The following is an 18,015-nucleotide window of genomic DNA, read 5'->3' as shown; positions in this document are numbered from 1 at the left end:
AAAACCGAACTTGGGAGACGCCAATGGAATACACTGAGAACCATTTAAAAGATACTTGGGTAGTGAGTCGAAAATACTTATTTTTTTTTTCCCTTCCCGTTAAACCTCCTTGGATCCCAGGTTCTGGCAGGGCCGACTAGGTAGTACGAATCCTTGGCCCTGCAAGGAAACCTGCCTTCGGATAAAACTTCCCCCAGGCAGCCCCGCGGCCCGCGGCCAGGAGTGACGCTCGCGTAACCGAACCCCCGTGACGCTCCGCCCCGCCGAGGGCGCACCCGGGCCCACGCGGCCCCCTCGGCCCGCCAGGCGAGGGGACACCGATCCCCAGAGGAGCGGAGGAGCCAGGATAGCCCCAACTTCGGTTTCTGCCTCCGAAGGCAGGTTCCCGTACCCTACACACTTTTTAACCTCAAAACGTCCGGCCTCTCGGAGGCTAGTGGAAGATGACACGGATACGCGTGACGTGACAGCGACGTACTGTTCTGTGGACACGTCCGCGGCCGTCCCCCCAGCGCGCGGCCTCGCTGACAACTGCGGAAGCGGCGCGCGCGGCTGGAGGGGGCGGGGCTGGGGCGCGCGCGCACGTCCGGGGGAGCGCGCGCGCCGCCGTCCGGCCGGGCTGAGGTGGTGTGAGAGGCGGCGTTCTGAGTCGCCGGGCTCTACCTGACGGGCTCGGTGCGGAGTGTGCTGCGGCGGTTCCCGCGGAGGCCTCCTTCCGCCGGGGGGGTCATGAGAGGTCAGGGCTGCGGGAAGCTGGCGGAGGAGGGGAGCGGGGGCGCTGAGCGGGGCTGGCGGGGAGCAGGCGGGGCTGGAGGCGCGGACGTGGGTGGAGAGCTGTCCCCGGAGATTCCGGGAAAGTTTCTGGTGTTCGCTTCTCGCCCTTTTTCTTCCCTTCGTCTTTGGGTTCTGGCCCGGCGGAGATCGGGAGGGCTCCGCGTTGTTATTTACAGCCGAGGCCACCGTCCTGCCCCGGATCGCTGGCGGGGTTAGAGGAAGGGAAGGGCACCGGGGCACCGGGGCACGGGAGCCTGGGCCCAGCCCCCAGCGGGAGTGCCGAGCCCCCCACGGGGCGGGCCGGCCCGGGCCCGGGGCGTCCTCCTGCAGAGACCGAACCGGCTCCGCCGCCAGGGCAGCTCTGCGCCCCTTCCTGGCTTGGGGGGGGGGGAACCCTTCCCGGATGACGTCTTTTCTGACCCCTGCACACCACCGATGGTGTGGTATTTGCACTAACTCCATCTTCAGACTACAGCCTCACCTAGCAATTACAGGGTGACGCCCCCAAAGTATGCCTGGGAATCATCTTTTGAGAAAAGTAATGTTCCTGGTAGCACTGTTCCTTACTGAAAAAACAAACAAACAAACAAATGTCCTGGCTTTAAAGAAGCTGTTTCACAATAAAATGAAACGCGTAGGTCACTTGAGATTTTGTTATCTCTGTTGACACTTAAGGCATTGAAATTTAATTTGTTTTAAAAAATAATGTTTCTTCCTAGTATTTAATAGCACTAAAATGCTTGCTTATTATTTTTGTGCCAGTACTAGGGCTTGAACACATAACCTTGAGGTATCAAGCCTTCAGATTTTTTTTTAACTCACAGGTTGGCACTCTACCACTTGAGCCAAGCCTCTAGTCAGCTTTTTTGCTGGTTAATTGGAGAGGGAGTCTTGAGGACTTTTCCTTGAATGCTGTGCTCAGATCTCAAGTCTCCTGAGTAGCTTTACAGGTATGAGTTACTAGCACCAAGCTTGTGTTTCTGTTTTTTCAACACACCATGAAACTTCTTTGTTGTAGAAAACATCTAAAATGAAACTGCTCCACTTGGGGAAAAGAGCAAGTGTCTCAAAGTATTTCGTGTGAGCGCCTAGTACTCTATTAACATCTGCTGGGCACATGGTACTTTATTACTATTTTGCAGATACCTTCCAGCATTAGATAAAGGGAGGGCAATTTTTCAGTCTGCAAATGTTCCTTCAAACAACAACAACAAAGAAAAAAACAAGAGACTGGATAGGGCAGCAGAGTCTTGGCACTGAAGGAGGAGGGAGGAATTAACAGTGAATGATAACCTGAGAATTTATCAGTGATTATCAGCCACTCCTTTAGTGACATGGACACCTAGTAAGCATCATATTTTCTGTGTGTTTTTTAAGGTGACAGAGCCCTGAAACAAAGAAATCTGGATCAGAAGAAAAGTATCAAAGGGCCATGCAAGCCAACTGTAACCAATTGTACAGTCCTCCTGGAACTGCAAGTGGTGAAGATGCCTCAGCCTCCCAGTGTGTCCATACATCAAGACTGACAGGAGAAAGTTCCTGTCTTCATTCTGGAGATATTCATATCCAGATCAACTCCATCCCTAAAGAATATGCTGAGAATTCAGGCTCCAGAAATATAAGGTCAGGCGTCCATAGCTGTACCCACGGATGTGTACATAGTCATTACCAGAGTCACTCCCACGGTGAAACAAGACAGCCTGATAATATTGCCACCGAGTCTGGAGAACATGGAAATAGCTCCTTCTCAGAATTTCGCTCTCTCTTCAAGTGGTTGCAAAAAAGTCTTCCTTATATTCTGATTCTGGGTGTCAAACTTGTTATGCAACATATAACAGGTAGGACCTATAAACATTGGCTAATTGCTAAATTCAGGAAACTTTTTTTCTTTGTTGGTAATATACATTAACCTATGCATTTCAGTTACTTATTTTCTGTTGTTAGCTTTTAAAATTGAATCTTTCCTTTAATTCATGTTATTATTAGCTTATATATTTGCTTTTTTTTCATTTCAATTAATTGGAACTTATTTTCTAACAGGAATTTCTCTTGGAATTGGGCTGCTAACAACTTTTATATATGCAAACAAAAGCATTGTAAATCAGGTTTTTCTAAGAGTAAGTATAACAAGCAACTAAAATATTAACTGTTTCTCCAGAATTAGAAAGATCATATTGAAATAGAAGTAACTTCTGAGAGAAACAGGTAGTAATAGGATAATCATAATATCCTTGACATATTAATTTTGTTATCTAAATGACCTGTAATAAATTACCTGTCTTAATGTTGAATTGCCTCACCTTATTTTCTTTGTATGTTTTCCTAATAAAGAAAAAATAGTAAGATAAAGGTTTAGACCATGCTATTTGAAACAGTTTTGCAAGGGCCTTTATGTTTTGTGAGTTGATTTGAACATACTAAATAATTTCATTATAAACTTTAGTACAGCCATGTGCTTGGTGGCTCATACCTGTAATCCTAGCTACTCAGGAGGCTGAGATCTGAGGATCACAGTTCAATACCAGCCCAGGAGACTCTTATCTCCAATAAACCACCAGAAAAACCGGAAGTGGCACTGTGGCTCAAGTGGTAGAGTGCTAGCCTTGAGCTGAAGAGCTGAGGGACAGCGCCCAGACCTAGATTTCAAGCCCTATGACCGACAAAAAACAAACAAAAAACAACCTTTAGTACATATAAGATATCAACTGAATAAATTGTAGTACTGAATAAGAGAACTGGGTATTGAAATGTTTATGTCTCAGAAAAAATTAAGTTTTTCTTGAGTCTTAATCATAATAGGAGAAGAGTTTATAAAATTTCACCTACTTAAAGCTACTATAAAGGGAAGGACTGTATCTATGTGAAAGTACAACCTACTAAACAGCAATGCATTTAATTCATGGTTTAAAAGTTAATACAGGTTGAGTATCCTTTATATGAAATTCTTGGAACTAAGTGTATCAGATTTTTTTTCATACTTTTGAATATTTGCATATACATAAGTTATTTTGAGGGTAAGACCTAATTCTAAACAAAATTCATCTATAACTTACCCCTTATACATGTAACCAAGAAGTAATTTTATACAGTATGTTTTTAATATACCTGTGATTTTAATGTGGCATAATATTCAGGTATGGAATTTTCCATTTGAGGTTTCATGTTAGTGCTAAAAACTTTTGTATTTTGGGTTGTTTAGGATTTCTGATTTGGGGATTAGTATGTTCCACCTATAAAACTAGTCATTAAAACTTGAGATTAAGAAATTAAAAATATTAAGCCAGTGCTGGTGGCTCATACTTGTAATCAGGAAGTGGAAATCTGGAAGATCATTGTTCAAAGCCAACCAAGACATTGTTCAAATCTATGAGATTCCAAAGTAACCAGCAAAAATCAAGACTAGAGGTGTGGCTCAAATGGTAGACTGTAGCTGAGTTAGGCCCTGGTTCCAAGCACTAGTTCTGGCAAAAATAAACAAAAGTAAATATTTAAACTGATTTTCTTAATTTTTAAAATTCTGTTTTGTGGGGGAGCCGCAAAAAGTAAAGGCGCAGAGGTATCCCGTTTGTTTTGGACAGGTCCTGTATTTCAGTGTACCTGTTTGAAATACATCACATTTTTCATATAATGAAAAAAATTGTGTTTTAAAAATTTGGCTGTTGAGGGACTGGGAAGGTGGCTCAGTGGTAGAGCGCTTGCCTTGCATGCATGAGGCCCTGGGTTCAATTCCCCAGCACCTAAAATAAATAAATAAAAATAAAGCTAAAAATAAAGCTAAAAAAAATTAATAAAAATTAAAAATTTGGCTGTTGAGCACAAAGAGGTTCAGGGATATCACTCAGGCCCTGAATTCAAGCCCCAGGACCAGAAAAAAACAATTTTTTTTTTTGCTAAGGCATTTTGTTTTATTCACTAAAGAGATATAGAGAAGTGTTTGTGATAGTAAGGTATAATTTAAAGATATTTAAGCCGGGCACCAGTGGCTCAAGCCTGTAATCCTACTCAATGAGTTATTGATTAAGAGGGTAATGATATTTGAAATTCTGGCATAATTCAGAGTAACAATTTGTAAAATGTTTATTTTTCAGGAAAGGGCCTCAAAGATTCAATGTGTTTGGCTACTGGTATTCTTAGCAGGATCTTCTCTCCTTCTATATTACACCTTTAATTCTCAGTCACTATATTACAGGTAATCAGAGGTCCTACTAAATATTTTAAATATAATCATATATTCCATAGCATTTGAATGTTTTACCTGTACATAATGCTTACCATGTACTTCAGTTTATTTCTTTATAGAGCTGGGATGTGAATTTAGGGCTTGTTGCTTGTTAGGCAGGCAGTCAACCACTTGAGCCAGGCCTTTAGTTATAGTTCAGTTTTTTTTTTTTTGGGGGGGGGGGTCCGGTCGTGGGGCCTGAACTCTGGGCCTGTGCGCTGTCCCTCAGCTCTTCAGCTCAAGGCTAGCGCTCTACCACTTGAGCCACAGCGCCACTTCCGGCTTTTTTTTCTTTTTGCTTATGTGGTGCTGAGGAATCGAACCCAGGGCCTCATGCAGGCAAGGCAAGTAGTCTACCACTGAGCCACCTTCCCAGCCCAATATAGTTCAGTTTTTATATGTCTTTTCATAATTGCAAACTTTAAATGATTGACTTATATTCCAAGGGCCTTGACACATGACATGTGCTTAATGGTTCTTTTTGTTGTTAGTGTTTTTTTGTTTTGGGGTTTTTTTAATGGTAGTAGGGCTTGAAATCATGGCCTTGTACTTGCTAGGCATGTTCTCTAGCACTTAAGCCAGGCCTCCAGCCCAGTATTTAATTTTTTTGAAAACTTTTTTGTTGTTGTTGAACCATTATTTATTAAGTACCAGTTGGTGGTGGTGGTTTTTGTTCCTAGAAGAATAGTCATTAAGCCGGGCGCGGGTGGCTCACACCTGTAATTCTAGCTACTTGGGAGGATGAGATCTGAGGATCACAGTTCAAAGCCAGCCCAGGCAAGAAAGTCTGTGAGATTCTTATCTCCAGTAAAACCACCAGAAAAACTGAAAGTGGTGCTGTGGCTCAAGTGGTAGAGTGCTCACCTTGAGCTGAAGAGCTGAGGGACAGCGCCCAGGCCCCAGAGTTCAAGTCCCACAACTGACCAAAAAAAAAAAAAAAAAGTCATTAAAAGAAGTGTTCTGGGGGCTGGGAAGGTGGCTTAGTGGTAGAGCGCTTGTCTTGTATGCCTGAGGCCCTGGGTTCGATTTCCACCTAAGAAGAAAAAAGCCAGAGTTCAGGCCTCGTGACTGGACCCAAAAAAAAAAAAAAAAAAGAAGTGTTCTGACTTCAGCATTAATCAGATAATTAGAAGCTCTAATAGTCAGTAAAATTTGAAATATAGATCACTCTGGAATATAGTTTATAGGTGAAGCCAATAAACATGGATTGAATTGGGTGGTTAGGAAGTTGAGTAGAAAGAAGCAAGAATGACTCACATGATAAGTAGGGGAAGGAACTGATATTGAGAAGAAAGTAACTTTTCAGTATCAGAGGGCAACTAAAATTATTGAGAAAGTGGCTCTAGGTATATTCAGAAGCTCGGAGTAGAGAGTTGGGCTAGAAATTTTGATATCAAAAGGTACATGGCTAATATTTAAAAACTATAGGACTGGGCCTGGGAAGGTGGCTCAGTGGTAGAGCGCTTGCCTTGCATGCATGAGGCCCTGGATTTGTTTCCTCAGCACCACATAAGCAGAAAAAGCCAGAAGTGCTGCTGTGGCTCAAGTGGTAGAGTGCTAGCCTTGAGCTGAAGAGCTGAGGGACAGCGCCCAGGCCCAGAGTTCAAGCCCCATGACCAGCAAAAACAAAAATACTTCTTTGTTTAAAATTTGGGGGCTGGGAAGGTGGCTCACTGGTATCAAGTGTTTGCCTGGCATGCATGAGGCCCTTGGTTCGATACCTCAGCACCACATAAACAGAAAAGCTGGAAATGGCACTGTGGCTCAAGTGGTAGAGCGCTAGCCTTGAGCTGAAGAGCACAGGGACAGTACCCAGGCCCAGAGTTCAAGCCCCACAACCAACAACAACAACAAAAAGACTTAGAGTACAAAAAAGAAAAAATTGCACCTATAAACTCAGTAATTATTATGTGCAGCAGTGATAAATCTGATCATCTTCCAACCTTCCCTTTTAATAAATCTTTAATAAATCTGAAAGATACACCTGATATTCCTTATCTTTCCACAATTTTGGGCATAGATATGTTTTGGTCTTACTTGGCTTTCATGTGATTATATCATGTAAATGAATTTCACAAGTCCTGGGACTTGAACTCAGGGCCTGGGTGCTGTTCCTGAAGCTTCTTTTGCTCAAGGCTAGCACTCTACCTGAGTAGTTTATTGTAGAGAAGAGTCTCATAGACTTACCTGCCCAGGCTGGCTTCAAACCATGATTCTTAGATCTCAGTCCCCGAGTAGCTAGGATTACATCACAAGCCACCAGCACCCGGCAATTTTACAATTTTTTTTGGGGGGGGGTCGATTGTGGGGCTTGAATTCTGGGCCTGGACACTGTCCTTCAGCTCTTTAGCTCAAGGCTAGTGTTCTAACACTTTAGCCACAGTGCCACTTCAGGTTTTCTGAGTGGTTTATTGAAGATAAGAGTCTCACAGACTTTCCTGCTCGAGCTGGCTTTGAACTGTAATACTCAAATCTCAGCCTCCTGAGTAGCTAGTATTACAGGCATGAACCACCAGCGCCTGGCTAATTTTACAATTTTTTAAACAACAAAAGAAGTGTTAACCATGATCATCCAGGAAGACTTTTTCTTTATTCAATGAAGGAAGATTTGAAATCCTGACATTCAGAAAGAGCTTTTAAGCAAAATATCTTATGCTGTATTTATTTGAACTATATTATCTTGCCAAATTCACATTTTTATATACCAAAATATTTATATAAATTTTAATGTTTTGATAAACTTTGATGTCTTTCTCTTGGTAGCTTAATTTTCTTAAATCCTACATTGGATCACTTGAGCTTCTGGGAAGTACTTTGGATTGTTGGAATTACAGACTTCATTCTGAAATTCCTCTTCATGGGCTTAAAATGCCTTATTTTACTGGTGCCTTCCTTCATCATGCCCTTTAAATCAAAGGTGAGAAACTTTTTTATTGGAATGACATTGGTAAGTCATATTAATGTTATTTGTGGTTTAAATGTCTCTTTTGTAATTTTTCATTTTGCTAAATACCTTAATTTTGATTACCATCATTAGCTCAGCAACCAGTTGCTATTGGATAAAAACAGAATTCCATTTGCTTTAGAGTAATTGAAAAATCAGTCACCACACTTACTTTTGTTCTCTTTCAGGGCATTATCCATTGATAATTGACTCTATGATGTTATTCAGGACCTTGCTTTTGCTAGGGTGGTACTCTGCTACTTGAGCCACACTTCCAATCCTGTTTTGCCTGTGTGTGTGTGTGTGTGTGTGTGTGTGTGTGTGTGTGTACGTGTATATGTACTCAAGTACTAGGGCTTGAACTCAGGTCAGGACGTGTGTGTGTGTGTGTGTGTGTGTGTGTGTGTGTGTGTGTGTGTGTGTGTGTGTGTGTGTGTGTGTGTGTGTGTGTGTGTGTGTGTGTGTGTGTGTGTGTGTGTGTGTACGTACGTGTATATGTACTCAAGTACTAGGGCTTGAACTCAGGTCAGGACCTGGGCACTGTCCATTAGCTTTTTTGTTCAAGGCTGGTGCTCTACCATTTGAGCCACAGCTCCATTTCAGCTTTTTTGGTTGTTATGCATCTCTTGGATTTGTCTGCCTGGGCTGGCTTTGAGCCACAATCCTTAAACCTCAACCTCCTAAGTAGCTAGGATTACAGCTGTGAGCTACTGGAATCTGGCTTTCACTAGTTATTTTCATCATCGTCGTCATCATCATCATCATTATTATATTGCCAGTTCAGGGGCTTTAAGTCAGGATCTGGGCACTGTCCCTTAGCTATTTCTGCTCGAGGCTAGCAGTCTGACACTTGAGTCACTCAAGCTCCACTTCTGGCTTTTTTTTTTTTTTTTTCCCTCATGGGGCTTGAACTCTGGGCTTGGATGCTGTCGGTGCACTCTTCAGCTCAAGGCAAGCACTCTACCACTTGAGCCACAGCACCACTTCCGGCTTTCTAGTGGTTTTATTGGAAATAAGAGTCTCATAGATTGTCCTGCCCAAAATGGCTTTGAACTATGATCCTCAGATCTCAGTCTTCTGAGTAGCCAGGATTACAGGTGTGAGCCACCAGCATCTGGCTTACTTCTGGCTTTTTGGTTATTAACTGGAGATCAGAATCTCATGGACTTTCCTCTGGTATGGCTTCAAACCACAATCTTAGGTCTCAGCCTCCTGAGTAGGTAGGATACAGGCGTGAACCACCAGCATCCAGCCTCACTTGTTATTTTTTGAGATAAGGTCTTTCTTTCCATCTGGGCATATACCCAGGCTGTCATCCACCTACTTTAGGCTTCTACTTGTTACTAGGGATCACAGGCATACACCACAACATCTTACTTCACTGTGGAGAATGGAGTCTGGCACTCTTTTCTGCTCTGGCTGGCCTGAAACTGATTCTCCCAATCTCAAGTCTCCCATAAAACGACAAGTGCAATGCCACCGTGCCCAGCTGCATGTTGAGGAGGGGGTCTGCCTGGGCTGTTCTGAACTGAGGACTCCCACTCTCAGCCTCTCACCTAGCTAAGATTACAGACATGAGCTACTGTTGCCCTACTACAAGTGTTAGTTATAATATACATAAAAACCAGGTTGAAATTGTGAGTCACAATCATTATTACAGTAATACATATAATGAATTACTACATAATATATTCATGATGCTCTCCGTACAGTATTATAGTATCTATACTGTGTATTTAGCTCCATTTGGATTTTTGCTTTGTTTTCCTTCTGTCTTTTTAGGGTTACTGGTATATGCTTTTAGAAGAATTATGTCAGTACTACCGAACTTTTGTTCCCATACCAGTTTGGTTTCGTTATCTTATAAGCTATGGGGAGTTTGGTAATGTAACGAAATGGAGCCTTGGAATATTGCTGGCTTTACTCTACCTCATACTAAAAGTAAGTGACATTATAAATCTTGGTCATGACATAATGATTCATAAGAGTGACTGCTGAGTTTATATACTAAAATTGCCATCCTTAACTAGTCTTAAGTAATGCTGGATTCTTAATAATGGAGAGCTGGGTGTGATGGCATGCACCTGTAATCCTGCTAATACTTAGCAGAATGGGGCAAGCCTGTGTGACACAGACCATGTATCTTTAAATTAAAAAAAAAAATGGGGGGGGTAGCAGGGGAAGGAGAGAGGAAGAAAAAAAATGCACTTCCTCTGGATAAGAAAAAAAGTAGTTTCCACTCTTTTGCTTATTGTTTTGAGATGAGTTCTTGTTGTACTGCCTAGGCTTCCAGCTGAGATTACAAGCCTTTGCCACTACTCTAGGTTATAGTTCTCAGTTTTTACTGAGGACGGGGGAGTAGACCTCCACACAGCATGGATAGTAAGTGGAATATACCACCAGTCCTCAGCAGTACCATTTGTTATATAATTATGAAAAAAATAACTAGATATTTAATATACTTGTCCCTCTTGGTTAAGAGTTGGCTCAGATCTATAAAGCAAATAATTAGTAACTGGACTAGAGATATACTATGAAATGATTAGCTTGAATACACAATGAAAAATAGATTGCATGAGAATTAGATTAAATGAGAATTTGATGTTGAGATTTCAGGTTTGTGCTGATACTTGGGCTTCATGAAACAGGCCCTCATGATCTTGCTTAGCTTTTTCTGTTCACAGCTGGCACTATACCACGTGAGCTGTGCCTCCACTTCTAGGTTTTTGCTAGTTAATTGGAGATAAGTCTCATAGATTTGTCTGCCAGGGCTGACTTCGAACTAGGATCATAGGCCTGAGCCAACAGTGCCTGGTAGAGATTGCAGTTTTGATATTTTTGGTTTAGCACATATGGCTCTCTGAACTAATTATTTCTTCTTTCAGCTCTTGGACTTTTTTGGACAATTGAGAACTTTCAGACAGGTTTTACGAATATTTTTTACACGACCAGTAAGTACTTCTTATTAATTAAGGAACAATACCTTTTCCTTTCTTCTTTTTTCTTTTCTTTTTTTTTTTTTCCCACTTCTGGGGCTTGAACTCTGGGCCTGCACACTGTCCCTGAGCTTCTTTTGCCCAAAGCTAGCACTCTACCACTTGAGCTACAGCATCACTTCAGGCTTTTTCTGTATATGTGGTACTTAGGAATTGAGCCCAGGGCTCCATGCATGCTAGGCAAGCACTCTACCACTAAGCCACATCCCCAGCCCTCCTTTCTTCTTTATAACAAAAAATTAAGAGGTTTTTACATGCATAGATTTAAGGAGATATTTTTTAGATTTTTCTAGAATGTTAGCTTTTGTGGCTTTAGTAATCTAGGAGTTTACTAAGAAACCAGTAATCTAGTTTCATACATTATACAACTGCCCACTAATTATTGTAATGCTTATGTATTTGAATGTTCCTTTCAAATCCTTTTTCATTTGACATTTTAAGTTTATAAAATTTTCTTAAAACATAAACAGAAATCCTGTCTTGAATTTTGTTTTCTTCCCCCCACCAAAAAAAAAAAAAAATGGTAGGTTAATGTATTTGCATTAATGCCAAATGCCAAAGTTGGCTTCACTGAAAATGTTCTTGTCTTGAGGAAGGCTTACCACTGAAAATCACGTTGCTTGCAATTTTTTTTTTTTTTTTGGTGCCTGTCCTGGGGTTTGAACTCAGAGCCTGGGTGCTTTTTTTGCTCAGGGCTAGTGTTCCACAGTTCCACGGCCCCATTTTCCAGCTTTTTTGGTAGTTTAGTGAGGAGTCTCACAGACTAGAAGAGTCCAGGTTGGCTTCAAACCGTGATCCTAAGATGTCAGCCTCCTGAGTAGGCTAGGATTACAGGTGTGAGTCGCTGATGTCCAGCTCCTTGCAATTTTCTTATTGAAGGAAATTTCCTCCTATTCAATTCTGTATGAACAAATAATTTTACAGCATGGAGTTGAGCAATTGAGAGTCCAATGTCAATTATAAACTTAATGTAATCTATCAGTGTTACCAAGTGTAAGAAAGTAACCCCTAAAGAAAACTAATTTACTGTTTGGTAACCTCAAAGATTTGCAGTACAGTTGTGTGGTCACAAGATTGAAGGGCTTGCTTTACAGATCTGCAGTCTATTAGGTCCTTAAACAGTTAATCAGTCTAATCCACTAACAAGATTACCAACTGAATAGCATATTATTAAAGTGATTTCTAGCTATTTGGGAGGTGGAGAGATAGAGACCAAAATGCAAGGCCAGCTAAGCATAAAAGTTCCAGAGAGGGCTGGGAAGGTGGCTCAGTTTTAGAGTGCTTGCCTTGCATGCATGAGGCCCTGGGTTCGATTCCCCAGCTCTACAAGCAAGCAAGAAAAAAAAAACTGGAAGTGGTGCTGTGGTTCAAGTGGTAGACTGCTAGCCTTGAGCTGAAGAGCTGAGGGACAGCGTCCAGGCCCAGAGTTCAGGCCCTACGACCGGACCAAAATAACAAAAGTTCCAGAGACTCCAGCTCAACTGGATGGGTGGCATGCACCTGTTGTTATTCCAGCTGTGGAGGGTAGGAAATAATGGCTGGGCACAATGCTATGTGCTTGTCATCTCCAGCAACACAATGACATGTTAAGTAAGAGGAATGCAGACCACACTAGCTCAAGCATAAAGCAAAGCAATACCTTAAAATAACCAAGGCAAAAAGAGGCTGAAGGCATCGCTGAGGTGGTAGAGCCCATTTTGCATATATGTGAGGCCTGAATTCAAACCCTAGTATCCCTAAAAAAGGCAAAAAGGATTTTTTACAAAGTGGTTCAAACTAACTGATGAGGGTAATTTTTCTGTGAGATGGCAATATAGAAATATCTTTTGCTACATCTTATGCAGAGTTCTTTCTTTAGAGAACATATAATAAAATTCAAATAGTTTTGTTCAGGTTAATTCAATGATGATTGTATGAGCTCACATCAGCCATTGTTCTGTGATCTGGTAAGATTTATACTGAAATGCCCTCAAGAAAATGCCCCATGGGGTCTCCTCTCTCCCTCTGCTGTGTCAGAGTGTATGGGATGAGGCCCGAGCCTAGGCTTGTTCTGAATAAACCTTGCGTTTTGAAGAAAAAAAAAAAAAAAGAAAGAAAATGCCCCATGGACTAGATGTATTAGCTCAGTGGTAGAGTGCCTAGCGTGTGAGGCTGAGTTCAATCCCTAGTACTAAAGGAAAAAGAAAAAAACAAAAATGCTTTTGCATATCAATGAATGACACTTTGATTTATTAAGTTTCCCTGTCATATCCTCATTACATGTATACTGTTCTTTAAGGAAATGGCAGTCAGACCATCAAAGGAGAATCTCTAAAATGCCAAGCAAAATAAAGGTTGTCAACATAAATATCTGCAATGTACTCTGCTAAATGACACTTTACTAAAGGGAAATGGCACCAAGGTCATCTAACAGTTTTAAATTTGTTTCTGAAGTTTTTAATGTTATGCTCAAAAAGTCTTTTTTTTTTTTTGGTCAGTTGTGGGGCTTGAGCTCTGGGCCTGGGTGCTGTCCCTCGGCTCTTCAGCTCAAGACTAGCGCTCTACCACTTGAGCCACAGCGCCACTCCTGGTTTTCTAGTGGTTTATTGGAGATAAGTCTCAAGAACATTCTAGCCCAGGCTGGCTTTGAACCACTGTCCTCAGATCTCAGCCTCCTGAGTAGCTAGGATTACAGGCGTGAGCCACCGGCACCTAGCTTCAAAGGCTTAATTTTCAGTATTTCTTTTAGTTTATCTTCGTTAGCCCTAATTTTTTGTACAAGAACTTTAGATCATAACTTCAGCTATGCTGATACAAGTCCTGCTTTGCCTCTTTCTCATGACTTTACTTGGGTCTTAGCATACCTTTCCTCCATCATTTCTACTCTCATTTGTTATACTTTGTTTGTTCCAATTTTACTAAGGTTTAACTGTCACATCTATTTAATGATTATGTCCTCCTGAATTCAGAGAAAAGAAATTGTTTTTAGGACTTGAAAATGTGGCTTAATGGTAGTGCTTGCCAAGCATGCATGAAGCTCTGAGTTCGATTCCTCAGTACCACATAAACAGAAAAGGCTACCAGTGGCACTGTGGCTCAAGCTCAGGGACAGTGCCAAGGCCCTGAGTTCAAGTCCCAGGACTGGCCAAAAAATAAAGAACTGCATTACTGTTCAGTTAGTTTGAACAGTAGTCTATCTCCATGACATTTTGCAGTTAGTGTTTTCTGACATTTTTTTTGAGTCAGTTTCATTGTGTAACTGGCTAGCCTCAAAGGTGTGAAACACCACCATGTTCAGCTGAGTTCCTTTGTGAAGTTTAGTTTCTTTTGTAGGACTACTCTTCTATGATTAGTAGTAAAAATTATTTTTGGATTTAGTGACAGGAGTATTCAATAGTCCCCACACTTTCATAATTGAACCTTGGAGACCATTCAAAATCAGGGTCATGCCTGGTGCCAGTGGCTCACACCTGTAATTCTAGCTACTCAGGAGGCTGAGATCTGAGGATCATGGTTCAAAGCCAGCCTGGGCAGGAAAGTCCATGAGACTCCAATAAACCACCAGAAAACCGGAAGTGGTGCTATGGCTCAAATGGCAGAGTACTGGCCTTGAGCTGAAGAGCTCAGGGACAGCAGCTAGGCCCAGAGTTCAAGGCCCATGACTACCACCACCACCAAAAAAAAAAAAAATCAGGGTCATATTTCCTATATCTGATAGCTGGAACCACCGATCAATCCAGTTGAAGATATAAACTCCTTTGTATAGGCACACCTGTACAAATGTAATGTACTGGGGCTTGAATTCAGGGCCTTTAGCTTTTTCTGCTCAAGGCTGGTACTCTACCATTTGAGGAAAACCTCCACTTCTGGCTTTTTGCTAGTCATTGGAGTCTTTTGGATTTGTCTGCCCAAGCTGGCTTTGATCACAATTCTCAGGCATGAGTCCTTGGCACTAGTCTTCCCTTCCCACCCCACCCCCAGACCCTGAGGGAGGCAGGAAGTGCTAGAATTGACCAAGACAGTTGTAGGCAAGCTACTACTTAACCTATGACCCCAACCCTTTTGTTTTTGAGGCAGGGTCTTGCTTTTACCTCTCCCCAGGTTGACCTTAAATTCATGTTCCTCCTAAACGAGGATTATTCTTGTGTGCCACCTTGTCTAGCCAGAAAACTATTTTTAAAGAAAGCTCTCCATCTATTTTACAAACCACTGCCACAGGCAGGTGAATTTAACTTAAAATCCTAGATATCATACATGAATTTAAATTCTATTATTTATATTTCTAATTGCTTACTCCCTTAAGCCAGTTATGTTGAATTTGAAGCTCTGTCACCCTTTGTGAATCCAATGGACTTGTCAATCTTCCATGCTCTTAACAGTTCTGATATGTTGTTCAGCTGTGCAATGTTTGTATTCTATTGGAAAGTCTTGAAATGCGTAATTCCAATGAGATCTGACAAGCTCAGCATCAACTACTTTTTGAGAAACAAGACAGAATTTTATAGCTGAACAGAATTTGTCTTCATAGAGTTATGGAGTGGCTGCCAGCAAGAGACAGTGTTCAGATGTGGAAGATATTTGTTCAATATGCCAAGCTGAATTTCAGAAGCCAATTCTTCTCATCTGTCAGGTAATGTTTTTAAGCAAAATTAATTCAGCACTTGTGGTTTGTGAAAGTCACATTTACATTTATTGTATGGTAAAGAAATAAAAGAAAAAAAGAAGCCAAACAAAACCCTACAGTATTTACTGGAAGGTAGCATTCCAAGTACAAACCAGTAATGTATTAAAGATAAGAGCCTGCTGGTAAGATTGATTAAGTCACTTTCCCTTAGGTTGTAATGAATTTTTTAAATACAGAGTATTTGGTCAGTCGTGGGGCTTGAACTCTGGGCTTGGGTGCTGTCCCTGTGCTCTTCAGCTCAAGTCCGAGTGCTCCACCGCTTGAGCCACAGCACCACTTCCAATTTTCGAGTGATTTATTGGAAATAAGAGTCTCACGGGGCTGGGAAGGTGGCTCAGTGCTTGCCTCGCATGCATGAAGCCCGGGGTTCGATTCCTCAGCACCACATAAGCAGAAAAAGCTGGAAGTGGTGCTGTGGCTCAAGTGGTAGAGTGCTAGCCTTAAGCTGAAGAGCTGAAGGACAGCACCCAGGCTGAGTTCAAGCCCCAGGACAGGAAAAAAAAAAGTCTCAGGGACTTTCCTGCCCGGGCTGGCTTTAAGTTGGGATCCTCAGACCTCAGCCCCCTGAGTAGCTAGAATTACAGGCATGACCAGCACCCAGTGAGAAAAATAATTTAACTAGCAGACTGGATACCAAAGTGATTGAAAAATAAGACTTTTGGGGGCTGGGAAGGTGGCCCAGTGGTAGAGTGCTTGCCTTGCATGCATGATGCCCTGGGTTCGATTCCTCAGCACCACATAAGCAAAAAGAAAAAAGCCGGAAGTGGCGCTGTGGCTCAAGTGGTAGAGCGCTAGCCTTGAGCTGAAGAGCTGAGGGACAGCGCCCAGGCCCAGAGTTCAGGCCCCACAACCGGACCCAAAAAAAAAAAAAAAAAAGAAAAAAGAAAAATAAGACTTTTTATAATTGGCTAACAGTCTTGTAGAAAAATAACAATATTTATTATTGGAATATGAATATTCTTCTGTTTTCTATTCTTTTCTAATTCAGATAATCTCTAAAGATAGCTTATATTTAGTAATGATCAAAAGGATAGAATTTAAGTACTAGTGGCTTTGTCACTGAAATCACTCTTAATTATGCAGTATTTTCTCATTTATAAAATTTGAGGGTAGTGAAAATCCTCACCAACTTCAAGGAATAGAGCTGGGGGTGTGGCTCAAGTGGTACAGCACTAAGAAGAGGCCCTAAGGGTTTCTTTTTTTTTTTTTTCAAGAATTCTCAGTAATATTCTTATCAAGTACAAAATCTAGCTCCTATTTCCCTTACAGCATATATTCTGTGAAGAATGTATTACCTTATGGTTCAACAGAGAGAAAACATGTCCACTATGCAGAACTGTGATTTCAGATCGAATAAATAAATGGAAAGATGGAGCCACTTCATCTCATCTTCAAATATATTAACTTGTATAAACTATTAAAGGCCACACTACACTGACTATTCATAAAGGCATTTGAGTGTATTTTTCAGGGCTGGAAAAAAAAATGCTTCTAAACAGTTTTAGAAAATTGTGTAGTCCAGGGGCTGGGAAGGTGGCTCAGTGGTAGAGTGCTTGCCTTGCATGCATGAGGCCCTGGGTTTGATTCCTCAGTACCACATAAGCAGAAAAAAGCCAGAAGTGGCACTGTGGCTCAAGTGGTAGAGTGCTAGCCTTGAGCTGAAGAGCTGAGGGACAGCGCCCAGGCCCAGAGTTTGAGCTCCACGACTGGCAGAAAAAAGAAAAAAAGAAAATTGTGTAGTCCAACTTCTCATATTTTTGATTAAAGAACTTTTTAAAAAGTATACATTCAACCTAATGAATATGTAATATTCTATCCTATTGACAGTTCTTTGCAGTATTAAACTGTAAATGTCTTTTCTTGGTATTACCAAACAATAAATGAGTAGTTTTAGAGAAATTCAGGTATTCATTCCTGACATTTTCAGAATATTTTTCCTATTTTAAGATGCTATCTGAACTTTTCTCAAGCATTTTTTGTAAGTCCCAGTCTAAAAATGCTTAAACTTTTTCATAAAATTTGTATTTTTAAAGTTCTTAATTCTCTATTTTACCTGTAAACAAGATTTACTGTGGATATATTTTAATATTGTATCATTCTTTATGACTAGTAGAATAAATGATTTAAATTGTTTGTGGACCTTCTACATGCTTCTTGCCATTTCCTTTCATGTTTGAAAAGTTCCTTTTTGTACCATCATAGACCACCTTGAGGGAATCACTTAATTAATATACAGGTCTGATGTATGCTGAGTACTTGCTCAGCATGAAACAGAACCTAGATTCAATCCCTAGCATCACAAAAACAACAAATTTATAAACTGGCTTTCCTGATTTGAATTGTGCAACAAACAAGATCAACCCCCTAAACATCTTAGAAAAAAAAAACCATTATAACTAGTCACTTCCAGAAAGAATTC

General features: G+C 41.2%; 2 protein-coding genes across 3 annotated transcripts in view; one reads left to right on the top strand and one right to left on the bottom strand.

Moving 5' to 3' along the window:
• Window positions 1–280: 280 nt before the first annotated feature.
• Rnft1 (ring finger protein, transmembrane 1) lies at window positions 281–17,740 on the top strand. 2 transcript variants are annotated; one of them, XM_070027069.1, is made up of 9 exons: window positions 281–377; window positions 2,152–2,612; window positions 2,815–2,891; window positions 4,863–4,963; window positions 7,757–7,910; window positions 9,720–9,878; window positions 10,823–10,888; window positions 15,441–15,542; window positions 16,866–17,740. In XM_070027069.1, exons 2-9 carry the CDS (start codon window positions 2,207–2,209, stop codon window positions 16,998–17,000), a joined length of 1,200 nt encoding a protein of 399 aa, XP_069883170.1. In that variant the 5' UTR covers window positions 281–377; window positions 2,152–2,206; the 3' UTR covers window positions 17,001–17,740. The 2 variants fall into 2 exon arrangements, with proteins under 2 accessions (XP_069883170.1, XP_069883168.1); XM_070027067.1 differs by lacking the exon at window positions 281–377 and adding an exon at window positions 598–736.
• Window positions 11,536–18,015, bottom strand: part of Rps6kb1 (ribosomal protein S6 kinase B1) — a 57,346-nt gene continuing 50,866 nt past the window's right edge. The window contains exon 15 of the mRNA XM_070027059.1: window positions 11,536–11,833. Coding sequence (XP_069883160.1) covers window positions 11,824–11,833 — 10 coding nt within the window. The 3' untranslated portion in view covers window positions 11,536–11,823. The remainder of the gene's footprint in view (window positions 11,834–18,015) is intronic.

This window comes from Dipodomys merriami, unplaced genomic scaffold (genome assembly GCF_024711535.1).
Source record: "Dipodomys merriami isolate MVZ:Mamm:240054 unplaced genomic scaffold, mDipMer1.0.p SCAF_19, whole genome shotgun sequence".
In the NCBI taxonomy this organism is placed as follows: domain Eukaryota; kingdom Metazoa; phylum Chordata; class Mammalia; order Rodentia; family Heteromyidae; genus Dipodomys; species Dipodomys merriami.
The sequence above is the reverse complement of the archived record's forward strand: the minus strand, read 5'-3'. Positions and strand labels throughout refer to the sequence as shown.

Excerpts from the sequence above, each read along its gene's own strand:
- Rnft1 (XM_070027069.1), top strand. The coding sequence starts at position 2,207 with ATGCAAGCCAACTGTAACCAATTGTACAGTCCTCCTGGAACTGCAAGT. Across the intron at positions 4,964-7,756 it reads TCTCAGTCACTATATTACAG|CTTAATTTTCTTAAATCCTA; the intron begins GTAATCAGAGGT and ends TTCTCTTGGTAG. Across the intron at positions 15,543-16,865 it reads CAATTCTTCTCATCTGTCAG|CATATATTCTGTGAAGAATG; the intron begins GTAATGTTTTTA and ends TTTCCCTTACAG.